Here is a 27175-nt window from a genome sequence, read left to right as displayed (position 1 = left end):
CAATTTCAGCAAAGTCTCAGGATACAAAATCAATGTGCAAAAACCACAAGCATTCTTATACATCAATAACAGAAAAACAGAGAGCCAAATCATGAGTGAACTCCCATTCACAATTGCTTCAAAGAGAATAAAATACCTAGGAATCCAACTTACAAGGGATGTGAAAGACCTCTTCAAGGAGAACTACAAACCACTGCTCAAGGAAATAAAAGAGGATACAAACAAATGGAAGAACATTCCATGCTCATGGGTAGGAAGAATCAATATCATGAAAATGGCCATACTGCCCAAGGTAATTTATAGATTCAATGCCATCCCCATCAAGCTACCAATGACTTTCTTCACAGAATTGGAAAAAACTACTTTAAAGTTCATATGGAACCAAAAAAGAGCCCGCATCACCAAGTCAATCCTAAGCCAAAAGAACAAAGCTGGAGGCATCACACTACCTGGCTTCAAACTATACTACAAGGCTACAGTAACCAAAACAGCATGGTACTGGTACCAAAACAGAGATATAGATCAATGGAACAGAACAGAGCCATCAGAAATAATGCCACATATCTACAAGTATCTGATCTTTGACAAACCTGACAAAAACAAGAAATGGGGAAAGGATTCCCTATTTAATAAATGGTGCTGGGAAAACTGGCTAGCCATATGTAGAAAGCTGAAACTGGATCCCTTCCTTACACCTTATACAAAAATCAATTCAAGATGGATTAAAGACTTAAATGTTAGACCTAAAACCATAAAAACCCTAGAAGAAAACCTAGGCATTACCATTCAGGACATAGGCATGGGCAAGGACTTCATGTCTAAAACACCAAAAGCAATGGCAACAAAAGCCAAAATTGACAAATGGGATCTAATTAAACTCAAGAGCTTCTGCACAGCAAAAGAAACTACCATCAGAGTGAACAGGCAACCTACAAAATGGGAGAAAATTTTCGCAACCTACTCATCTGACAAAGGGCTAATATCCAGAATCTACAATGAACTCCAACAAATTTACAAGAAAAAAACAAACAACCCCATCAAAAAGTGGGCGAAGGACATGAACAGACACTTCTCAAAAGAAGACATTTATGCAGCCAAAAAACACATGAAAAAATGCTCACCATCACTGGCCATCAGAGAAATGCAAATCAAAACCACAATGAGATACCATCTCACACCAGTTAGAATGGCAATCATTAAAAAGTCAGGAAACAACAGGTGCTGGAGAGGATGTGGAGAAATAGGAACACTTTTACACTGTTGGTGGGACTGTAAACTAGTTCAACCCTTGTGGAAGTCAGTGTGGCGATTCCTCAGGGATCTAGAACTAGAAATTCCATTCGACCCAGCCATCCCATTACTGGGTATATACCCAAAGGACTATAAATCATGCTGCTATAAAGACACATGCACACGTATGTTTATTGCGGCATTATTCACAATAGCAAAGACTTGGAACCAACCCAAATGTCCAACAATGATAGACTGGATTAAGAAAATGTGGCACATATACACCATGGAATACTATGCAGCCATAAAAAATGATGAGTTCACGTCCTTTGTAGGGACATGGATGAAATTGGAAATCATCATTCTCAGTAAACTATCGCAAGAACAAAAAACCAAACACCGCATATTCTCACTCATAGGTGGGAATTGAACAATGAGAACACATGGACACAGGAAGGGGAACATCACACTCTGGGGACTGTTGTGGGGTGGGGGCAGGGGGGAGGGATGGCATTGGGAGATATACCTAATGCTAGATAACGAGTTGGTGGGTGCAGCACACCAGCATGGCACATGTATACATATGTAACTTACCTGCACATTGCGCACATGTACCATAAAACCTAAAGTATAATAATAATAATAATAATAATAAAAGAAAAAAGAAAATGGTGCCGGGTTTATCTCTTGAAGTCCAGTTTTATCCATCCAGCTGCCCATGTGGCATCTCCTCTAGGATGTCTAAAATGGGAACCCTCGTCTGCTCACTGAATTTTATACCACACAGAGTTCCCCCTATCTGAATTGATTATTACTGTGTCCTTCCTGCTGCACAGGCCAAAAATCAAGTTGATACTTGTATTTCTCATACCTCTTATTTAATCTGACAGAAAATCCTTTGGGTCCTATTCTGAATGTTTTATCTTAAAATGACCATTTCTCACCATTTCTGTTGCTACCACCTGGTCTGGAGGCACCATTGTATCACCCAGATTACACTAACTGGTAGTTACTGGTACCTGTCTTTTCATCCCTGTCCATAAAAGGTTTGAGAAATTAGACTGTGTCACTCTCTGCTGAAAACACTCATGGCTCCCCGTTTCACTAAGAGTAAACGCCAAAGTCGTTACAGTTGCCTGCAGGGACTTACTAGCTCTGCTTTGTACTTCTCTGACTTTGTTTCTACTACCTTTCTTACTTTTTCACTCCCCTTCAGTGCCATCCATATTCTCAGCTTAGGGCCCTCTGCTTGGAATGCTTTTCTTCCAGTTAGCCCTGCACTCATTTCTTCACTTCCTCCAAGTCTTGGTTATCTGTTGTGTTCTCAACAAAACTTCCTCTATTTAATTGCAGCTGTATTCCTTCTGTGTCTTTACTGTTACTTGATTTCATTTCTCTGCTGTTTCTTTTTTCTCCATTGCACAAACCATCTTCTAACATGCTATAGAATTTATTTATTATGATTATATTTTCTTTCCCATATTCCTCCATTAGAATGTTAAATCCCTAAGAACAGAACCTTCATCTGCTTTGTTCAGTTCCTAGAACAATGCCTGGCACATAGGTGCTTAAATATTTTAAAATTGAGTGAATCTGGCTGGGCTCACGCCTGTAATTCCAGCACTTTGGAAAGCCACGGCGGGCAGATTACTTGAGGTCAGGAGCTCGAGACCATCCTGGCCAACATGGTGAAACCCTGTCTCTACTAAAAATACAAAAATTGGCCAGGCATGGAGGTGGGTGCCTGTAATTCCAACTACTCAAGAGGCTGAGACAGGAGAATCGCTTGAACCTGGGAGGCGGAGCTTGTAGTGAGCTGAGATCATGCCACTGCCACTCCAGCCTGGGCACCAGAGGGAGACTGCATCTAAAAAAAAAAAAAACAAAAATTGAGTGACTCTTTTAATTTTTTTTTTTTTTTTTTTTGAGATGGAGTTTCGCTTGTTGCCCAGGCTGGAGTGCAATGGCGTGATCTCGGCTCACCGCAACCTCCGCCTCCTGGGTTCAAGCAATTCCCCAGCCTCAGCCTCCCAAGTAGCTGGGATTACAGGCATGCACTACCACACCCGGCTAATTTTGTATTTTTAGTAGAGATAGGGTTTCTCCATGTTGGTCAGGCTGGTCTCAAACCCCTGACCTCAGGCGATCTGCCCATCTTGACCTCCCAAAGTGCTGAGATTACAGGCGTGAGCCACTGCACCTGGCCCATGAATCTTTATTTTCCTGGGGATAAATTGCTAAGTGTATAATTATAGAGTCAACAGAAGTATTCATTTTAAACTCTTAATGTAGTTTATGTTTCATATTGATCAGTTTTCATCATACCATCATTATGAAATGATACGAAAACCATATCAGTTGAAACCATGTCAGCTGAAAACCATATCATTTTTCATTCATACCATCATTATATGGATAAGCAGAAAACCCCACTGTTTAAAATCTTGCCTTGATTTCTGTGACTTTACAGTACATTCCCGGGTCTTTCCCTACTTCTGTTTCCCTACTTCTGGTTCTTTTTGACTCTGGTGGACATTTCTTCAACTCATGTTGATCTTTTCTTTTTTTTTTTTTTTTTTTTTTGAGACAGAGTCTTGCTCTGTCGCCCAGGCTGGAGTGCAGTGGTGCTATCTCGGCTCACTGCAAGCTCCGCCTCCCGGGTTCACGCCATTCTGCTGCCTCAGTCTGCTGAGTAGCTGGGACTACAGGCGCCCACCAGCACGCCTGGCTAATTTTTTTGTATTTTTTTAGTAGAGACGGGGTTTCACTGTGTTAGCCAGGATGGTCTTGATCTTCTGACCTGAAGATCCGCCCGCCTCGGCCTCCCAAAGTGCTGGGATTACAGGCATGAGCCACTGCGCCTGGCCTTGATCTTTTCTTTTTATACTTTCAGTAAGCTGATCCAAGCCGTAACTGTTGTACCTGTGTGATGAAGCAAATTTCTTTTTCCCCTCTTCTTTTTCATCTAATCGATTATAAATTCTACTCATTTCTTCCTTCCAAATTTCTCTTTAAGTTTCTTTTCCTGCCATTTCCTGCAGTGTCCCTTTTTCATTTTCTGGAGTTATTACCTTAGCCAGACCTTTGTACGTAATCTGATTTGTGGTAACTTCTTTGCAATTCGTTTATAAACATAGCTGTCCTTGGAGTGTTTAGGGTGAGTAGAAGTGCTTGCTGGAGTGCTACTTGTTTTGTTTTGTTTTGTTTTGTTTTGTTTTTGAGATAGAGTCTCGCTCTGTTGCCCAGGCTGGAGTGTAGTGGTGCAATCTCGGCTCACTGCAACCTCTGCCTCCCAGGTTCAAGCGATTCTCCTGCCTCAGCCTCCCGAGTAGCTGGGATTATAGGCACCAGCTACCACGCCCAGCTATTTTTTTGTATTTTTAATAGAGATGGGGTTTCACTGTGTTGGCCAGGCTGGTCTCAAACTCCTGACCTCATGTCATTAGCCTGCCTCGGCCTCCCAAAGTGTTGGGATTACAGGTGTGAGCCACCACATCCAGCCTGAAGTGCTACTTTGGATTAATTACAGCTTTTGTTGGGTTAAGCTTCTGCAGAATTAAGATACGTAAATTTGATATGTTCCCTTTCTTTTTACTAAGGGGATAAAAGCAGGAAATAGTGTGAATAGTGACCTTGAAGAAAGGAGAATATTAGTTAATGTTGAGGCAGCGATAAATTGAATGTCAGGTTGGTGGTGTGGTAGTGAATCTATAGCAGTTCTGTGTCAGTTGAGCAGATGTATTCTGCCACTTGAAAAATTTGTTAGTCATAAGAATTCTATATCCAAATTAGCTTTCAAGAGACACTTATCTTGCAGAAGAGCAGTATAGGAAATTTTTTAAAAAGACACTTATTATCACTTTATATTTGCCCTCGTATTTCTAAATGTGCTTACTTTGGACTTGTGCATGATGTACTTACATACTGCAGACTATTTGATTTTATGGTTATGGTCTTCTGTTTGTCTCTTAATGTCTGTATGTCTGTCTTTAGATTATAAATTCCTTGAAGCCAGGAATCATGGCTGGCTGACTCATGCTGTATAGTGCCATACAAGTACTGATTAATGACTGCTTTTTTGATGCTGGTGGTGATTGGTGATGATGCGTTTATTATGTATTATGTCATTAGGATCAGAATAATACTTTAATTCTAGCTCTTTGGCTTTAAGGTACTTGATAGTTTCTTCTTCTTTGAACTTTTATATAAAGTATGTGGAAGGGAAAAGTTAAGCAATGTTTTCTTAATCTCTTGCAGCATTTGCTCTTGCGGAATTAATTGACAATTCATTGTCTGCTACTTCTCGTAACATTGGGGTTAGAAGAATACAGATCAAATTGGTAAGGAAATAATACTGTAAAGCAATTTAACTTTTCCTTTTGTAAGAGTAATAAAAGTTTATTGGAGAAAATTAGAAAATAGAGATAAAACTAAAAGTAGAAATAATTGTCAGATATCTCTTCATCCATTGTTAAAATTTTTTCATGTTTTTTTCCTATGCATATATGTATACATGTATATGTACCTTTGGTTTTTTGTAATCTTCTACTTTCCCTTAACAGTACATTGTTAACATGTATTATATCATGAATGTTCTGCAGTATAATCTGTTGTTGCAGTGGCTTATTGGCTATAATATAAATTGTGTAGTTGTGTTCTGTTTTTGAACATTTAGAATTTTTTTCTGTATTTTTGCCACTGGAAGGAATGCTGGAATGATGAACATTCTTGCACACCTTTGTACATGTCTCTGAATATTTCCTTAAGTTGAATTCTGAGAAATGGAATTTCTAGGCTAAAGGACATGAAGAATTCTGAGGCTTTTTGATACTTACTGCTGCTGAAGTGCCTTTCAGAAAATTGTATTAATTTGCACTTCCATCAGTAATGTATAAGTGAGCCTGTTGAGTCATTTTTTTCATGTTTGACTTTTCATGTTTTAAATATTGATTTGACTTTTCCTGTCTTTTTGAACTTATTTTGTTTCATAGCTTTTTGATGAAACACAAGGAAAACCTGCTGTTGCAGTGATAGATAATGGAAGAGGAATGACCTCTAAACAGCTTAACAACTGGGCCGTGTATAGGTTGTCAAAATTCACAAGGCAAGGTGACTTTGAAAGGTTAGAAAACCTTACTTTTTTTTTTTTTTTTTTTTTGTGGGTAGCTATGTATTTTAGTAAGGATAAAAAAGTGGTATGCCTTTGGATGCATATGATACATTGGAGGTTTTACTGTTATTCACATGTTTATTTAGGTTTTATATTATAGAATTTTTATGGTTGATACTCAGAAATAGAACTATATAATATTGTGCCTTTGCATTAAACAGCTTATTTTGCATTTCCTGAGGTATTTAGGAGTTGATATGTTGGGTACCTTAGAACTTTTCCCTTTTCCCGTTTCCTAACTCTGTATAGCCTCTATAGCAGTAGAATCGTTTTAAAATGGGCTTTAGAAATTGCTTCATACCATTTGCAAAATGTCTAAAATTGCATGTGGTTCTGTGGAGCTCACTGTTGCTCTACTTTCAGAGCTCTTTTTGCAAAACATTCAGGAGTGGAATCTAGTGGAGTTATATATCAGAATGTGCTTGTAGAAAATATCCTGAATGAGGATGTCACAGGGAAACAAAATATGCTAACAGCCATCAGACATAAAAAAGATTTAGATTCTTGGGATATTAGTGGAACTCTAGTAAGAAGAGCTTTGACCCACAAGTCTTTTGATATTTTAAGCTATGTTGCTCTACTTCTAACAACATACTTGGGAAGAGTCTCTTGTCATTCTTATTAAATAGTTGGTGTGTGTTCATAACCTACTTTGTTCTTTACCTTGTCAAGAAAAGTCACCCATGTTTAAGGATCAATCTCAGTGTGTTAATATAGCTAAAACATTGGTCTTCTAAAATTTCAGCACCCTCAGAATTTTAATCAAATTAGTAAAGACTTAACAGTGCCATTTAAGAGACAAGGTAGTATGAAAAACAAAGACTCTTGTATCATTTGAACCTGGTTTGGATTCTAGCCTTGCCACTTACTAATTGTGCGACATTGGTCAACTTACTTTACTTCTCTGTGCCTCAGCTTACATAGCCATAACATGGGGATAATAATCCCATGAGGTTTTATGACAACTAAGTGAGTTAGTACATGTAAAATCCTTAGGACAGAGCCTGGCATATGGTAAACAGTCAATAAATATAAGCTATAGAAGCTGTCATTTTAGTTATTCTCATTCCTGACCTCAGCCTTTTTTTTTTTTTTTTTTTTTTTTTTTTTTGTTTGGAGACAGAGTCTTGCTCTGTCATCCAGACTGAAGTGCAGTGGTGCAATCTCGGCTCACTGCAACCTCTGCCTCCCAGGTTCAAACGATTCTTCTGCCTCAGCCTCCCGAGTAGCTGCGACTACAGGCACCCACCACCATGCCTGGCTATTTTTTGTATGTTTAGTAGAGACGGGGTTTCACCATGTTGGCCAGTCTGGTCTCGAACTCCTGACCTCAGGTTATCTGCCCTCTTCAGCCTCCCATAGTGCTAGGATTACAGGCGTGAGCCACTGCACCTGGCCTAGATTTTTCCACAACCATTCTATTTCACCATTTTCATAAATGGTGGCATTTAAAGGATTTATAAAAAGCCAGGGAGAAGGCAAAGACCACCGTCTTTAATAGTGTAAGGATAGGATTTAGCATATGACAGAAGTATTAGGTAGAAGGGAAGGTAGAACAGATGGTGGATTAGGCAAAATGGTCAGAAAAACATCAGTTATATCAACTGGAAGAGTAGAAAGAAATGAAAATCTTAACTGAATTCATGGGACGTTGACTCTGATTTTTCTCTAGTTCTTAGAACAAAACAAACTTTTAAACTTAACCAAATATTAGGGAAATTATAATTTCTGGCAAAAATCTTTTTGCTGCTGGTTTTAGTCTTAGCTTTATGGGTTTGGTGTCAGTAAACAATCAGTTGTTATTATAGCTGTTAGGTACTCCTACTGTCTTTTAAGTCCAGTATCAGTTCCTTGACCCACTGTAATTTCTATCAATATCAGATACACCCCTTCAGTCTCTAGCTTCTGCTCAGTTGCTTTACTCCTTCCATTTGTTTTTTCTGGATACAAGGATGGATGTCATAGAAGACAGGCTGTAGAAGAAAGGCAAGAACAGGCTAGAAGTACTAAACAACTAACAGTCTTGACCTGTAGCTTATGTTGTATTGGAGAGAGAAACAGAAGTAAATACAAAAAATTACATGTAAAAGCATTTCAGTTATTATTACTATGAATAAAATGTAAGATTAATGTTGAAGGAATGGATTGCTAGAAAAAAAATGTAGAATAATAGAGCTGATGCACATCTCCTCTAGATAAGGTGGTTGGAGAAGAGGGCCTCTTTGAGATTATATTTGAGTTGAGGCTTGAATGATCAGAAGAAAGCAGCCAAATAAAGATCTGTGAGAAGTGTGTTTCAGGTAGAAGAAGCACCAGCAAAGCAAAGACTGAAATTGTGACAGTCTCATTTTGTTTGAAGGACAGAAAGGAGACTATTGTGACTGTAGCATAGTAGATAGAGGGGAGAGTGGTGGGAGATGTGAGAATTTCAGTTTGGAAATATTATTTGTAACTCTTATTTACCTGGGTACTACTCCCTCCCTCCACCCTTTTTATTTTGAAACGTTTCAAGCCAATAGACAAGATGAAAGAACTAACACCCATATATCCTTCACTTAGATTTATCAGTTGTTAACATTTTGTCACATTTATGATCTGTCTACGCACTTGCACACACACACTTTGCTTTTCTGAATCATTTGAAAGTACACTGCTGCCAGTTTGTGAGATTTCACTCCCAAATACTGTAGCATGTGTATTCTGAGGACAAGCGGATTCTCATAAATAACTACAAAATCATTATTACATCTAAGAAATTTATCATTAATGCAACAATATTTAACATAAGATTTTCATAAGTTTTTTTCCTGTTGTCATGTCTGACCTCCTTCATTCTATGATAGTTTCCCTAGCTTTTGTGTTTTTCATAATATTTCAATTTTTCTGTAGTGTTTAGGCTAGTTTTCTTGTAGAATGGTCCACAACCTGGATCTGAGTGTTCCCTCAGCACTGTTTTTTTTCCTTTAGTATTTTATTATGAACATTTAAAAACATACAGAAAAGTTGAAATTCTGCAGGGAATACCCATATACTCACACCTAGGTTTTACCGTTGATAGTTGCTTTACTCCTTATATATCTGTCCCACCATTAGTTTTTCTGGTTTTTTAATACAGTTCAAAACAAGTTATAAAGATCAGTATACTTTTTCCTAGTTTTGAAAGTGTCCGTATTAATTTCTAGGGTTCAATATTTTTAATCTTGTGGTAAAATTCACATAGTATACAGTTAGTTGCTTGTATCTGTCTTAAATGTATCTTCATTGAATTTATCTTCTATGGAGATAAAATTTACGTATCATAAAATTCACAGTATTAAAGCATACTGTTCAGTAGTTTTGAGTTAACAAAATTGTGCAACCATCACCACTAATTCCAGAATATTTTTACAACTCCAAAAGAAACACTGTACTAAGTGGTAGTCACTTTCTATCTCATGGCAATCACTAATATCCTTTTAATAGTTTTGTTTTGTTTTTGAGACAAATCTCGCTCTGTCGTTCAGGCTGGAGTGTAGTGGCGCTATCTTGGCTCACTGCAACCTCTGCCTCTTGGGCTCAAGTGATCCTCCCACTTTAGCCTTCCAAGTAGCTGGGACCACAGGTACATGTCACCACACCTGGCTAATTTTTTATAGAGGTGGGGTTTCACTATGTTGCCCAGGCTGGTCTCCAACTCCTGAGCTGAAGCGATCCACCTGCCTCAGCCTCCCAAAGTGCTGGGATTACAGGAGTGAGCAACCACATCTGTCCAATAGTCGTTAATCTACATTTTTAGTTGTTTTTCTAGGGATTACAACCAGCATCTTAATTTATAACAATCCAGTCTGGATTAATGCCAACGACATAATCTGTAGTATACAAAAACCGCTCCTACTTAGCTTTGTTCTCCTCCCACTTCTGTGTACTATTATTTTCGTATAAATGTGATCGTTATACATTATAGCCCTGTTACTAGAGTTTTATACTTACTATTTTATGCCTTGATCTTTTGAATCAGATAGGAGATTTACAAAGAATGCATTTATACTGTCTTTTCTTTCTTTCTTCTTTCTCTTTCTTTCTTTCTTTTTTTTTTTTTTTTTTTTTTTGAGACAGAGTCTTCGCTTTGTTGCCCAGGCTGGAGTGCAATGGCACAATCTTGGCTTACTGCAGCCTCCACCTCCTGGGTTCCAGCAATTCTCCTGCCTCAGCCTCCTGGGCTTGGCTTATAGGCACATGCTGGGATTACAGGCACATGCCACTACTCCTGGCTTATTTTTGTATTTTTAGGAGAGACGAGGTTTCACCATGTTGGCCAGGTTGGTCTCGAACTCCTGACCTTAGGTAATCTGCCCGCCACCTCGGCCTCCCAAAGGGCTGGGATTACAGGCGTGAGCCCCACCGCGCCTGGCTTGTCTTTTCTAATTATGTAATTACTGCTACCTTATTTTCTGTTTATTTCTTCATGTGTATTTGAGTTATAATACTTTCTAATATCCTGGTATTTTAGCCCAAAGGACTCTCTCTAGTGGCTCCATTAGGGCAGATCTGCCAATAACAAATTCCCTCAGTTTTTATCTGAGAATGTCTTAATCTTTCCTCTTTTTTGTTTTGAGAGGGAGTCTCGCTCTGTAGCCCAGGCTAGAGTGCAGTAGTGCAATCTCAGCTCGCTGCAACCTCTGCCTCCCTGGTTCAAGCGATTCTTTTGCCTCAGCCTCCCAAATAGCTGGAATTACAGGCGTGCACCACAATGCCTGGCTAATTTTTGTATTTTTAGTAGAGTCGAGGTTTCGCCATATTGGCCAGGCTGGTCTCGAATTCTTGACCTCGTGATCTGCCTGCCTCGGCCTCCCGAAGTGCTGGGATTACAAGTGTGAGCCACCGCACCCGGCCTCTTTCCATTATTTTTGAAGGCTACTTGTGCTGGGTAAAGAATTCTTTGTTGGGCCAGGCACGGTGGCTCACACCTGTAATCCCAGCACTTTGGGAGGCCAAGGCAGATGGATCGCAAGGTCAGGAGATCGAGACCATCCTGGCTAACACAGTGAAACCCCATCTCTACTAAAAATACAAAAATTAGCAGGGCGTGGTGGCTGGCACCTGTAGTCCCAGCTACTCGGGAGGCTGAGGCAGGAGAATGGCGTGAACCCGGGACACGGAGCTTGCAGTGAGCCGAGATGGCGCCACTGCACTCCATCCAGCCTGGGCGACAGAGCGAGACTCCGTCTCAAAAAAAAAAAAAAAGGAACTCTTGGTTGGCAGTCTTTTGTCTTTCAACACTTTGAATATGTTAGCTCACTGCCTTCCGGCTTTATGGTTTCTGATGACAAATTAGCTGTTAATCTTTTTGAGGATCACTTCTGTGTAACAAATTGCTTCTCTCACTGCTTTTGAGATTCTCTTTTTGTCTCTGGCTTTTGACAGTTTAATGCTGATGTGTCTAAGTATGGATTTGAGTTCATCCTACTTAGAGTTCATTGAGCTTCTCGGATATGTAGAGTAAAGTTTTTCATCAGATTTGGGGAGTTTTTGGCCATTTTTTTCTCCAAGTATTCTTTCTCTCCTTTGCTTCTATGACTCCTCTTATCCATATACTTGATGGTGTTCTATAGTACAGGTCTGTTCTTTTTTCTTCATTTTTCTTTTTGTTCCTCAAACTAAATAATTTCAATCAGCCTGCCTTCAAGTTTATGGATTCTTCTGCCAACCCAAATCTGCTCATGAGTCTCTTAAGTGATTTTTTCTTTTTGGTTATTGTTTTTTCCAAATCCAGAATTTCTATTCAGTTCTTTTTTATGATTTCTATCCCAACTGATACTCTCTGTTTGGTGAAATACATTTCTTATACTTTCTTTTAGTTCATTAGACATGGTTTCTGTTCTTTGAATATATTTAAAATAGCCGAGCTTCTTCTGCCACAGTCTCTACCAACTGTTCTTTTTCCTGTGTGTGAACCATACTTTAATATCTTTTTGCATGGCTTGTAATTTTTTATTGAGAACTGGTCATATTATAATAATATAATGTAGCAACTCTGGAAATCTGATACCACCCCCTTCCCCAAGACTTGTTGTTGCATCTGTTGTTTGTTTATGTAGTGGCTTCCCTGAACTAATTCTGTTAAGTCTGTATCCTTGTGTTACCCTTGAAGTTTCTGATTAGTTAGCTTTGTGGTCAGCTAATGATCAAACATTATCTTAAGTGCCTTGAACCACTAAGTCTCCCAGCTTTTGCTGAGGGGCTCTGTGTGCATAGTGGGGTATGTTTTTAGTGCTCTGTTGCAGAGTTTACAACTCTGCCTTACTTTCACTTCTTGCTTGTAGTGAACCTCAAGGTAAGCTAGAGGTAAGTCATTACTAGGACCTTTTCAATTCTTTCTTGAACGTGTGTTAAGCCCTGCACGTGGAAATGACCTTATTGAGTCTAGTGAATATGTTGAAGCTTTTAAAAAACCCTGCAGATCTCACATTCCCCAGCTTTTCCTTGTATATTTTTGGTCAGATTCTTGTTTTCTCCAACTGTTTTCATTGCCTCAGACAGCTGTTACGATAAACATTTGCTGCTGATTGATTTTGACAGTTTTTTCAGGCATTCTCATTGCTTTCATCAGTGAGTGGATTCTTGGAAGTCCTTATGCCACCATTCTGGAAGTGTTCACTCGTTTACTGATTTTTGACAAATATATACACTTGTGTATCTCAAACCCTTGTTAAGATATAGGACAATAAGCTGGACTCAGTGGCTCACACCTGTAATGCCAGCACTTTGGGAGGCTGAGGCAGGAAGATTGCTTGAGCCCAGGAATTTGAGACCAGCTTATGCAACATGAGAACCCACCTCTACAAAAAATATTTTTAAAAAATTAGCCCGGTGTAGTCCGGGCACGGTGGCTCACGGGTGTAATCCCAGCACTTTGGGAGGCCGAGGTGGGCGGATCACCTGAGGTCAGGAGTTCAAGACCAGCCTGGCCTTCATGGCAAAACCCTGTCTCTACTAAAAATACAAAAATTAGCCAGTTGTGGTGGTGTGTGCTGGTAATCCCAGCTACTCAGGAGGCTGACACAGGAGAGTCACTTGAACCCAGGAGGTGGAGGATGCAATGAGCCGAAATTGCGCCTCTGTACTCCAGCCTGGGTGACAGAATGAGACCGCATCTCAAAACAAAAAAAGGAAAATTAGCCAGGTGTTGTGGCTTGCACCTGTAGCCCCAGCTTCTCAGGAGGCTAAAACGAGAGGATCGCTTGAGACCAGGAGGTCGAGGCTGCAGTAATCCATGATCACGCCACTGCACTCCAGCCTGGGCGACTGAGTGAGATCCTATCTCTCAAAAAAAAAAAAAAGGATATATAACATTACATAAACCTAGAAAATTCTCTCATAACTTGGGCACTATAAGAATTATTGCTTTAGAAGTTAACTTGGATACCTGGAACATAATTATAATAGTATGTGTATAATTATTTTGTAGGGGAGAGGTATGACATTAGTTAGGTCAGCTGGATTCAGGTATCTGTTGGGTCAGCGCTACTCTTTCTGCACTTTCAACTTGCTCATCAATTAAAAGGCTCTCCACTCAGAGCCATTTTGTTGAAATATGAATGAGTAAAAATGCTACATGGCCCATGCCATATTTATTTTAAGTTGTAGAAATGGATCCCCAACAGGATTTTTCCTAATATTCCTAAAGAAAAAGCTGGTTTGTCTTCGTTGGTTTTCAGCAAATTAAGATGAGCTTTTGTTTTCTTTCTAATATTTGTGTTTACTTGAATGTTGGGAATACGTTTGTAACATTTAAGCACCATACTTTAATTTGGTCATTTCCATATGTCTGGCACATTTATTCTAGAGGCTCTGATAGAGATTGGTGGCCAGTTTTGTTAGAGGTGGAGCTTTCTTAATTTTGGTGGTTTTTTTTCCTCCTTTGTTAGATTCAAGATAGTGAGATATATACATACATAGTTACTCTACCCTGGCTTCCTGGCAGTCATTTAGATAGTTTCTTTTACTAATTTGATCCTCTTCCCTGATAACTTTTTCTTTTCTTTCTTCTTTTTTTTTCTTTTTCTTTTTTGAGACCGATTCCCACCTGTCAGCCCCAGACCGGAGTGCAGTGGCGTGATTTCAGCTCACTGCAACCCTGCCTCCCAGGTTCAAGCAGTCCTGCCTCAGCCACCCAAGTAGCTGGGATTATAGACGCACACCACCACTCCTGAAAAATTTTGTACTTTTAGTAGAGGTGAGGTTTCACTATGTTGGCCAGGCTGGTCTTGAACTCCTGACCTCAGGTGATCCACTCACCTCAGCCTCCCAAAGTGCTGGGATTACACACGTGAGCCACCGCGCCCGGCCCCCTGATACTTTTTCTTACTTGAGACACCTCTTATGTTTTGTTTCCGTCAAAATTTCCCAAAGATTAAGTATCCTCTTTCATTGTATGAAGATTATGAATTAAGATATTTTCTGAAATATTTTTGGACTTTGATGTAAATTTATTCCTGAAGGAGATTAATTTCCTAATTCTCCAGAGGACTGCTGTGGTGTAAAACTGTTCCTTGAAATTGTATTTTTCTACTTTTATTTGTATTCATGAAGGGATATTTATGTAGTCCTTGAGTGGATATAGGAATTTTTCTAGACTCATTAACACAAGTCTGAGACTGTCTTGAAATAAATATTCTCAGCCTTACTTGCTGTGATGAGTTGTTGCCTAGATTTGGTTTGCATGGGTCATTTGGGTTGAAAAAGGGATTTGTGATTTTGTGCATTTCTAACTAGTGGAGAGAATTCTTTAGTTTTGCATGACCTGATGTATGTATGTTGTGTTTTATCAGTGAGCTTCTCCCTTCTCTAAACTTTTGTATATTTTCCCAGAAATATTTTAAGGAAAATATCAGAGGGTATTTTCAACTTATTTTCTAGAAGTATTGCCATAGTAACTGAATACTTAAAACTCATTTACTTTTTTTTTTCTTAATAAACATTAGCTCATAGACTTTGGTTAATCATAATTCTAGGAAATAAGTTGCAGCATCTCACAAGTTTTGTTACACTGTATTTTCTGTTTCATTCAGTTCAGTCTACTTTTTTCCTTTGCAACTTGGTATTTAACCCGTGGATTGTTTTAAAAGTGCATGAATTTATAAGTGTTCCAACATATTTTCCTATTGTCTTTCTATTGATTTCAAGTTTAATTTCGTGATAGCTAGAGAATGTACTCTTAAGTGATTTCAGCTGTTTTACATTTGTTGGGTTTTATGATCCAGGATGTTATCTATCTAGGTGAATTTTCTATGTGTCTTTGAAAAGAAGGTGTATTTTGCTCTTGTTGGGAGAAGTGTTCTGAAAATGTCAGTTAGATTCTATTGGTTGATGATATTATTCATTTCTTTATATCCTTGCTGGATTTTCTATGTGGTAGGAACTAGGGGGTATTGAAGTCTCCAAGGATTGTTATGCCTTCTGTGCCTTCTTGGTTGACCAACCCTTTTATTCATTATGTAGTGTTGCTCTTTGTCACTGGTTATTTTCTTTGCTTTGAAGTGTACTTTATCTGTTAGTGTAGCCATCCCAGCTTCTTTTCATTTGTGTTTTCATGCTATATATTTTTTCATCCATTTTATTTTAACCTACTTTTATTACTATATATGAAATGGGTTTCTTATAGACAACATATAGTTGGGTCATGTTTTATAACCACACTTACAATTTCATTTAGCATCTTTGTATTATTACATTTAATGTAATTAAATGTATAATGAACATTTCAGATTTTGTATTTTTGAATTTGAGATGCTCAACTTGTACTTAAATTTTTTTAAAGTCAAGCTCAAACTAGATGCTCAGCAAAACTATCTTTGGAGTTTGGGGGGAAGAGAGAGATCCTGTCAGACATACAAAATCTGAAGAAAATTCACCAAGAACAGACTCAAGTTATAAAAGAATGTTTAGAAAGATCTTCAGAAAGGAAAACAATACTGGATATTATTACATTATCCAGAAAGGAAAATAATACTGGATGTTATTACATCCATAATGTAATTAAATGTAATAATACAAAGAGTGATCGTCTGTTTACCCATTTATTTGTTTTAATTGTTCTTTGTTCATTTCCTGGTATCTTTTACTGACTTTATCTGGTGTTAATATATTCACTCTAGCTTTCTTTTCATTAGTGTTAAAATGGTAAATATTTTTCCAACCTCTTAACCTATTGTCTCTTTATATTTAAAGAGGGTTTCTTTTATGCTATAGATATTTGTGTCTTAATATTTAACAATCTCTCCCTTTTAATTGGAGTGTTTAGATCAGTTGCTTTTAGTTGGATTATTGATATGTTTAGATTTAAGTTTACCATCTTTGTTAATTTTTTATTTTTCCTGCCTATTTTTGTTCCCATTTTCTTTTTTTTCCTGCCTTATTGCAGATTCAGTGTGTGTGTGTGTGTGTGTGTAAGATTCCATTTTATTTCCTTTTTGGCTTATTAACTATAGCTGTTACTTTACTGGAAACTCTAGGATTCATAGTATAAATCTTTAATTTATTACAGTCTGTATTAAGTAATACTAAACCACTTCGCATATAAATACATCACAACAGTATACTTCCGTTTATGCTATCTTAGTCTTTGTACTTTTGTTATTATACATTTTACTTTGGCATAAATGTCAAAGTACAGTATTGTTATTTAGCTTTAAATAATCATTTGCCTCTCTCCTTAATGTAAAAAGGCTTCTTCTCAACTTCCTGACCTTTCTTGCTAAACTATACACATCTGCCCTGTTTTCCAACAGCACACTGTTCTGTTCTGTCCCTTTTTTTTTTTTTTTTTTTTTTTGAGACGGAGTCTCGCTCTTTTGCCCAGGCCGGACTGCAGTGGTGCTATCTCGGCTCACTGCAAACTCTGCCTCCTGGGTTCACGCCATTCTCCTGCCTCAGCCTCCCAAGTAGCTGGGACTACAGGCGCCCGCCACCACGCCCGGCTAATTTTTTGTATTTTTAGTAGAGATGGGGTTTCTCTGTGTTAGCCGGGGTGGTCTCGATCTCCTGACCTCGTGATCCGCCCGCCTCAGCCTCCCAAAGTGCTGGGATTACAGGCATGAGCCACCGCACCTGGCCTGTTCTGTCCCTTTTTAAAGCAGTTCTCTTTTAAAAAACTGTGGTAAGATATAAATAACATAAAATTTGCAGTTACAACCATTTTAAGGTATATAATTCCATGGCATTAATTACAGTCACAGTCTTTTACAACTATTATTACTATGTATTCCTAAAGTTTTTTCACCCTGTACCCCCAGATTGAAGCTTTACCCATTAGACAGTAACTCCCCGTTGCTCCCACTCTTAGCCCCTGGTAACCATTATTGTACTTTCTGTTTCAATGATTTTACCTAATCAAGGTACCTTATTTAAGTGGAATTATACAGTATTTGTCATTATACAGTATTTGTCATGTGTGACTTACTTCACTTAGCATAATTTTCGAGGATCATCCATGTTGTAGCATGTATCAGAATTTAATTCCTTTTTATGGTTGAGTAATTCTCCACTGTACAACCATACTGTGTTTTGTCTGTCAGTTCATAGATTAATGGACTCAAGTTGTTTCTACCTTTTGTCTTTTGATAATGCTGCTATGAACATTTGCATACAAAATCTGAGTCCCTGAACCAGTTTATGTTTACGCACATATTTACCATATTTACTAGAGCTTGTATTCATTCCTTTGTGTAAATCTGTCCAGTATTGTTTTCCTTTCTAAAGAAAGATCTTTCTAAACATTCTTTTATAACTTGAGTCTGTTCTTGGTGAATTTTTTTCAGATTTTGTATGTCTGATAGGATCTCTCTCTTCCCCCCAAACCCCAAAGATAGTTTTGCTGAGCATCTGGTTGAGCTTGACTTTAAAAAAAATTTAAGTACAAGTTGAGCATCTCAAATTCAAAAATACAAAATCTGAAATGCTCCAGAATCCAAAATTTTTTGAGCACCAGTGTGACACTTAAGGAAATGCAACTGGAACATTTCAGATGTTGCATTTTCAGACTTGGGATGCTCAGGTGGTAAGTATAATGCATCTGTTCCAAAATTGGAAAAGGAATCAGAAATCTGAAATACTTTTGGTCTGAAGCATTTTGGATAAGGGGCACTCAAACCTGTATGTTAAATATGTCACTCAATTTTCTACCAGCTTGCATCGTTTATAAGAAGAAATCTGTTGTCAGTCTTATCTTTGTATCTCAAAACATATAATCTGTTTTTCTCTGACTTGTTTTAAGATTTTTTTTTAAATCATCAGTGTGTATGCTTTGTAGCGTTGTGGTATGTGTTTCTGTTGAAAGTAGTGGTGTGTTTGTGTATTGAGTGAGGTGTTTTGTATAAATGCAAACTTGTATGGGGAGGCATTTTCTGTGTGTTATTTTGTGTTGACAGTTTGTGTTGTGTGGGGATGTGATTGTAGATGTTGGGTGGGGTATTGTGAGGGGATACTATTTTGGGTGCTTTTGTTGTTTTGTGTCTCTGGTATTACAGTGTCCTGCCTGGTCAATGTTGTCTTTATGTTTATTTTGATTATTTATATATGAGGATAGGACTTTTTATACCAATTAAAATGTTTTTGTTTATCTCATTCTTTCTGTTTCTGTTTCTTCTGTTTTCTCTTAAATTTATTGTCTTCTGCTGTTTTGTTTTCTTGCTCCACCTTTTTTCTTTTTAATATTTTAGACTTTATACCTTCTCTGATCTTCTTTGAAGTTTTAACATGCATATTTAACTTTAGATTTCAGGATTAAAAGTATTTTCCTTCCCCCAACTTAAGGACTTCATTAGCTTTGGTCACTCCCTTCCTTAATGACACTTTTGTTATTGAAGGTATTTCAAGTGTGACTTTTTAGAAATTCAACAATATACACACACCAGTTTTTCACCACACCAGTAAATGTCTCATATGTAGTACTTAAAAAAATTACTTTTGTATGTATTGTATTATGGTGACCTCTTGTATGTTAGATTGTGCTTGTAGGAACATTTCTTTAGAACAAGTCTTCTGGTGGTAAATTACTTTGGTTTTTATCTATAAATTATTTATTTTTCTCTAGTTGACAATTTTAGGTTAACAGATTTTTTTCAGGCACTGTAGAGATAATATTCCTCTTTGTCTTTTACTGTCGCTGTCAAAGCCTGCTCATCTATTTTGTCCTGTCTTATCTCTCAGCCTATTTTCTAGTTCTTCTGTTTGGTTTTTGGTGTTTACAGTGATGTTGATTTCTTTTTATGTATCTTGTTTGGGCTCTTTTGATTTTCCTGGATCTGTGAAGCCATGTCTTTTATTGGTTCAAGAATATTTACAGCTATTTTCCATTCTCTGTCCCTTCTCTTTCTAGAACTACATTTAATCTGTGTGAGATATTTTCCTTTGGTCATTTATGTCTTTTAACGCCACTTTGATATTTTCAGTTTTCTTTTCTTTCTTTGTTTCCTGTGGTTACGTTCTTTGAGTCTTTCTGTTCTCTAATTCTCTCCAGCTATGTCACACCTGCTCTTTAATCTTTCCATTGAGTTTAATAGTGGTTCCAGCCTCACCTTCATTCTGTTTATTTCTGATATTGGGGGATGATGTCCTGGAGACTTTGCCTATATCTTGAAAGACCAGTGGTGCCTCTTCTTCAGAATATTGTTATGGTGCAGTGTTCCCTCAGAGCTCTTCATTTATCATGATATATGGAAGTGAGATTCTCCTTTGCTCTAATTACCATTATTCTTCAGACAATATTTTAGCAAGTTTTGAAGTAGCAAACAATTTTGAAGGAAAGTTTTAGAGGCATGAGGATAATAAAAATACTTATTTAGTCCTGTTTGCTGAGAGATTTTCTGATTCAGTAGGATTGAGCCCAAGAGTTTGCATTTCTTAAAAGTTTTCCGCTAAAGCTGATGCATCTGGCCTGGGGACTACACTCTGAGATGCACTGGAGTAGATGTCTTGACACTGATTATTTCACCTTTCAGTTAGGGGTGTTTGCAGGCATGGTGATCATTTTATTAACACTGAATACAAGTGCAATGAAAGTTTCTTTTGACACTTAACTAGCTTGTTTAAAATCACTGCATTAATGTTTTATTTTAGTGATCATTCAGGATATGTTCGTCCAGTACCAGTGCCACGCAGTTTAAATAGTGATATTTCCTATTTTGGTGTTGGGGGCAAGCAAGCTGTCTTCTTTGTTGGACAATCAGCCAGAGTAAGTAAAAAGATTTCTTATAAATGAAAGTTGATCGAAATATTTTGAAGTTGACTCTGTCTAAATGCATTAACCAGTTTATTAGGAATTTAAAAAGTACTCTTTTTAATATTTAACAGATGATAAGCAAACCTGCAGATTCCCAAGATGTTCATGAGCTTGTGCTTTCTAAAGAAGATTTTGAGAAGAAGGAGAAAAATAAAGAGGCAATATATAGTGGATATATTAGAAACAGAAAGGTACAATACATTTTAATTCATAATTATAAATTTACTCCTTTGGATACGGTAGGACAGAACTTAACTTGAAGGTATGAAATTTTCAAAATGAGTTACCCTTTCCTTTAGTCATAATAACAAAAATGGGCTTTCTCAAGCCAACAATCTTCAGACAAGTTGTCTCATAAAGCTTACTAAGCTTTCTGTAAATTGCTTGTAGGATTGTAAGCTTTTTTCCCTGGTCTGAATTTGGGTTTTAAAATCTTTGTTATGTAATAAAATTATAGAGTAGAAAAACAGTAATAGGGTAATGGACTTTCAGGAAATTGGACCTCTAGAGAAATAAATGAGAGATTGCTGTTTCAAGTTTGCATTGAAATTCTTGTGTTCATAAGACAAAATGTTAACAAATTTGAATCTTGGTGGCAAGTAAATGGTATATTTATTGTATATTCCTTCAACTCTTCTTTGTTTGAAACATGAATTTTTTTTTTTTTTTTTTTTTTTTTGTGAGATGGAGTCTCACTCTGTCTCCTGGGCTGGAGTGCAGCGGAGCAACCTCCACCTCCCGAGTTCAAGATATTCTCCTGCCTCAGCCTCTCGAGTAGCTGGAGTTACAGGCGCCTGCCACCACGCCCTGCTAATTTTTTTTGTAGTTTTGGTAGAGACAGTGTTTCACCATGTTGGCCAGGCTGGTTTTGAACTCCTGACCTCAAGTGATCCGCCTGCGTCAACCTCCCAAAGTGCTAGGATTACAGACGTGAGCCACCGCGCCCAGCCTGAAACACGATTTTTAATCTAAAATCTTTAATATATAAGTTAGTTTACTTACTATTTTAAGAGATGGGGTCTCACTCTGTCCCTGTAGACTAGAGTGTAGTGGTGCTATCACAGTTCACAGCAGCCTCGAACTCCTGGACTCAGGCAGTCTTCCAACCTTGGCCTCCCAAAGTGTTGGGATTATGGGAAAATCTTTATTTTAAAGTGATTTTGGGCTGGGCACGGTGGCTCAGTCCTGTAATACCAGTACTTTGGGAAGCTGAGGTGGGAGGATTGCTTGAACTCAGGAGTTTAAGACCAGCCTCTGTAACATAGGAGACCTTGTCTCTACTTAAAAAAAAAAAAAAAGCTGGGTGTGGGAGTGTGCACCTGTAGTCCCAGCACCTCAGCAGGCTGAGGTGGGATGATCACTTGAGCCCAGCTGCAAGTGAGCTATGATCATGCCACTACATTCCAATTTGGGCGATAGAGCAAGACTGTCTCAAAAACAATACAAAATTTTTAAAAGGTAATTTTGAACTTTTAAAAATTTGGCTTTCTGATTCTAAAACAACTTGTAGGAAACTTTATAGAAAAGCCTAAGGAAGATAAAAATACTCCCAAGTCCTAAAGAAGCCTACTGAAACATTTTGGTGAATTTCCTTCTAATTCAGCTTTTTAAAATATATACTTAATAGTTTTGATCCCACATTTAAAAAATTAACATGTTGAGTATTTCCCCATTATAAAATATTTTGATACACAACAGTTTTTAGTAGCTTTATAACATTTCCTTCAATGAATGTAACATAATTTCATGATTCTGTTGAGCATTTGGCTTATTTAAAGGATTTTACAGTAATTGTAAAGACATTGCGATGAATATCTTTGCATAACATCTTACCTGAATTACAGATTTTTTTCTTAGTTCAGATTGTTATAATTTTAATAGCTGTGATAATGAATTTGAACTTTTTTTTTGAGACGGAGTCTCGCTTTGTTGCCCAGGCTGGAGTGTAGTGGCGTGATCTCAGCTCACTGCAACCTCTGCCTCCCTGGTTGAAGCAGTTTCCCTGCTTCAGCCTCCTGAGTAGCTGGGATTACAGGTGCATGCCACCACACCCGGCTAATTTTTTTCTTTTCTTTTTTTTTTTTTTTTAGTGGAGACGGAGTTTCACCATGTTGGCCAGACGGGTCTCGAACTCCTGACCTCAGGCAGTCTGCCCACCTCGGCTTCCCAAAGTGCTAGGATTACAGGTGTGAGCCACCACACCCAGCCTGAATTTGAACTTTTTAAATGTTCATGGCATGTATTTCAAAACTACTTGTCAGAAAGGTTAAACCCAAAGTCACATACACTTCCAACAACTGTATGGAAGTACACGTCTGACCATTTACTTTTCAAAAGAATGAGAAGGGGAAAGGGCAGCAAAATGTTGGGCATTTGATAATTGAAAAAAAAACCTTTTCTTTCATTAGTTGGTGGGTTGGATTTTTTTTTTTCCATTTTATTATCTACTTTTATTTTCTCGATAACTTAATATACCCTTTGTGCAGGACATTACTTTCTTTTCTTTGTTTCATTTGCTTAACAAATTGCATATTTTGATATTTTTACATAACAGTATTCCGTCTTGTCTTAACCACCACAAAGCCCTATAAAATATAATGATGGAAATATTACTTGCCATGATAAAACTGGTGAAAAATAGGAATTGAGAATTTAGGTGGTTTTCAAAACTGTGTGCATATTACAAAGCTTGTATACAACTGTGTCTCTTGGAGCACCATTTTTCTGCCAGCCTTTTCTGTGTTTTGTGCTTAGTTCTTCCCAACAAACATTTCATGGGTACCACCAAGTACTTGGTCTGTTTCCTTTTCTGACCAGTCTTTTCCAGCCTATTTTTGTTGGACTTCTATCTCTGACCTGTGAGCAGTTTTCAGAATGTGGGTGGAATTGGTGGTTCTTGTTCTATAGTCAGTGGTCTTACCTTTTCTAAAGATGTGTATTTGCTACTTATGTCAAAAGCTCTCAAATCTGTGTTTCGTGTGAAAACTTTTCTCAATACTGAGACACTGAATCATGCTAGCTTCAGTAAAGGAAACGGACCATCCTGGGCCCTTTAAACAGAAAATATTTAATAGAGGGAATTAGATGCTTACCTGATTACTGGAAGGGCCAAAGGAATGAATTATGGGCTAAGCCTTCTAGAATGATGCCAAGACTCTGAAGTTATCCTGGAGGGATGCTGCAGCATTTGCTATAATCATTCAGTTGGAGGACCACCACTGGGTCTGGAATTCAGGAACTCACTGCTGTATCTGTGATCCAAGAGTTGGAATGATCTCACTGCCACAATTGCTCCAAAACTGGAAAACAGAGTTTCTGGCCATAACTAGGGCTGCAGTGGCCTTTTGACACTTTAAACCTGAAACCTGTTTACTGATCTTTCAGTGCCTTGTGTGATAACAGAAAACTTTTAAGAAACTTCAGGAAATAGCCTCTGCTTTATTTTTGACATCCAGATTTTGGCTAGTACATCTAATTGGTGAAACCTAATTTGCATCCACAATCCAAACAGTATTTTTTTGCCTTCCAACCTCTGCAGCCCAAGAGAGTACAGTAAAAGGTGGTAGGAATGGGTGATGAATACCAACTGATCATATCCAGTACACTCATTTCCAGGTTCAATTAGATGTTCTTTCTTAGGTGTTCGAGGAGTAACTCACTTTTGGTACCTTTGAAGTCAAATATTGGTTGGGCACAGTGGCTCATGCCTGTAATCCTAGCAGTTTGGGAGGCTGAGGAGGGAGAATCTTTTGAGCCCAGGAGTTCAAGACCAGCTGGGCAACATTGAGAGACCCTGTCTCTTAAAAGAAAGAGATGAAATATTATCCGTAAACTTTTCTTATTCTCTCCTTCTCCTGTCTTCATCTCAACTACCCTTTTCAATTAATGGCATCCACTAGCCATGCAGTTAAAGTTGGTAATCCTTTTTGTTAATCATTCAGCACATTTGATTTTGTCTTTCGTATTATTTTCTTTCATCTATCCTCTCTTCCACCCACTGTCTTTATGATCTTGAATTCATGTTCTCATTTGTCTGGAATGTTATTATTCAGTCATCTGCTGGGTGACTGTCACCGTCGTTTTACCTCTGTAGCTCTTGGTTCATATCTTCATACATAATGGCATATTGTTTTGTAATCATTTGTTTTTTCATCTCCTACCAGATGGAGTTTGTAGAGCACAAAGGCACTGTCTTATTTATCTTGAACCTATCTTTCTCAGGCCCAAGTTGAGGCATAGGACTTACAGAAGATGCTTGATAAATATTTGGATAATGAATTTGCATCATTAGTAAATTCAGACTAATCTCCTGACTCAAAATATATGAAATGTTACTTGTATATATTGTAGCTGTGATATTAGCAATTTAGTGTATAGAGATGCATTATAATGGTTTTGAAGGGGTATGGTCTTAAGGATTTATTGTTTTTTTAATCAGAAATTTTAGAATTTGATAGACAAATTCTGAAGAGCTGTAACACTTTTTAATTAAGCAAGTAATCATACATACTTATTTTTAAAAATCAACCTGATTTCCTAGATAGAATAGTTTAGTCTGTTTTTATTTCCACAGTTTTAAAATGTATATAGCAACATACACAGTAGATATAGTCTCCTATCACTTAAGGACAGGGATGCATTCTGAGAAATGTGTCATTAGGTTATTTTGTTGCTATGTGAACATCATAGGGTGTACTTATACAAACTTAGATGGGATAGCCTACTACACACCTAGGCTATATGGTATAGGGTACTGCTCCTAGTCTACAAATTTGTACAGCTTGTTACCCCAGGCAGTTGTAACAGAATGGTAAATACTTGTATAGCTAAACATAGAAAAGGTACACTAATTTTACAATACTGTATCATCTTATGGGACCACTGCAGTCAACTGTTGACAGAAATGTTACGTGGCATATGACTGTGTGTGAATGCACACGCGCTCACGCGCGCATACCATGTTTTTTGTTTGTTTGTTTTTTGAGACATGCTTGTTGCCCAGGCTGGAGTGCCGTGGCGTGATCTTGGCTCACTGCAACCTCAGCCTCCCGGGCTCAAGCGATTCTCCTGCCTCAGCCTCCCTAGTAGCTGGGTTTATAGGCGTGTGCCACCACGCCTGGCTACTTTTGTATTTTAAGTAGAGATGGGGTTTCGGCTTGTAGGCCAGGCTGATGTTAAACTCCTGACCTCAGGTGATCTGCCCGCCTCGACCTCCCAAAGTGCTGGGATTACGGGAGTGAGCTACCGCACCTGGCCTGCAATTTTTTAAAACCTAGATTCATAGTACAGATGGAGAAGTTTGTAATTTTATCCTCAAATTCCCCTACTAATATCCATAAGTTTTAGATATTCTCTGAAAGTGGACTAGTGTCCAGGATGATTTTACTTTTAAGCACTATGTGTTTGGGCTTAGCTAGCTGGGTCCAGCCTGCCCTGTAGTTTTCTTGAACATGGAGGGCTGGGCATTGGTCCTGACCGAGTTAAGTGGTAGGTCTCCCAAGCAAGGGTTCATTCTACCCTAGGGGTAAGTGTCCTCAATTTTTTAAGGCATTTTAAAACTCAGTATTTGTCTTTACTTTTTCGTTTATGATTCTAAAATCGGTTTAGCATTATAAGATAGGGTGCTCTTTATGCATGTTAGTTTAGCAGTCTGTGTGAAAGTTCCCTTGTCTTCACAGTGTTGTCACATACTCAGCCAGTTTGTTGTATTGGGCCAGTTTCCTCCAAAGCTTTTCTGAAGCCTATTTGTGAAACTCCAAGTAAATCACATTAAAATTTGATGCAATAGCTATTTGTATAATTATAATTTAGATGATTTAATCTGTTGTATTTCTGTTCACTCTTGTAGCCCTCTGATTCTGTTCACATTACAAATGATGATGAACGATTTCTACATCATCTTATCATAGAGGAGAAGGAAAAAGATAGCTTTACTGCTGTGGTTATCACAGGGGTACAACCAGAACACATACAGTACTTGAAAAATTATTTCCACCTTTGGACACGACAGTTAGCGTAAGTAATTATATTTGGCTTAGGAAATGTTGCTACTTAACTTTTTTAAGACAGAAAATATTACAGATACATTGAAGCCTCTTTGGTTTTTGCTCCTGTCTCATTTTCTTCCCTTTAGTATTATCCAGTACTCTGATATTGGTGTTAGAACAGCTCTCTATTCATTTACTCTGTAAGTATTTATAGATCACCTCTAGTGTACTGAGCATTATTTGAGGCACAGGATTTTGACAATATTATAAAATTAAAAATGAACTTTACAATTTGTCAAATTGAGCACTATATCACTTCCATGACCCCGTTTTGTGCTTCTTTTCCATAGGACCTGTCATAATCTTCCATACCATATATATTTATTTTTGTTGTTGTTAAATTCACTGCTGTATCTCCAATGTCTTCTAGAAGAATACTTGCTACATGGTAGATGCTCAAATGTTTATCAAGTGAATGAATGCATCAAGCCTATTAAAATATAAAATATATGTACATATGTGCCTATA

General features: G+C 37.8%; 1 protein-coding gene across 4 annotated transcripts in view; it reads left to right on the top strand.

The window, feature by feature from the left end:
• SMCHD1 (structural maintenance of chromosomes flexible hinge domain containing 1) overlaps positions 1-27175 on the top strand; it is a 164814-nt gene that overhangs the window by 22151 nt on the left and 115488 nt on the right. For all 4 annotated transcript variants that reach the window (XR_010137656.1, XM_002828085.5, XM_063716988.1 and 1 more), the window contains exons 4-8: positions 5488-5570; positions 6222-6352; positions 20498-20612; positions 20732-20851; positions 26509-26675. Coding sequence is in view for 3 of the 4 variants with exons in the window: in XM_002828085.5 (XP_002828131.5) it covers positions 5488-5570; positions 6222-6352; positions 20498-20612; positions 20732-20851; positions 26509-26675 (616 nt within the window). In the remaining variant the exon portion in view is untranslated. The remainder of the gene's footprint in view (positions 1-5487; positions 5571-6221; positions 6353-20497; positions 20613-20731; positions 20852-26508; positions 26676-27175) is intronic.

The sequence above is a fragment of the Pongo abelii genome, chromosome 17 (genome assembly GCF_028885655.2).
Source record: "Pongo abelii isolate AG06213 chromosome 17, NHGRI_mPonAbe1-v2.0_pri, whole genome shotgun sequence".
In the NCBI taxonomy this organism is placed as follows: domain Eukaryota; kingdom Metazoa; phylum Chordata; class Mammalia; order Primates; family Hominidae; genus Pongo; species Pongo abelii.
The sequence above is the reverse complement of the archived record's forward strand: the minus strand, read 5'-3'. Positions and strand labels throughout refer to the sequence as shown.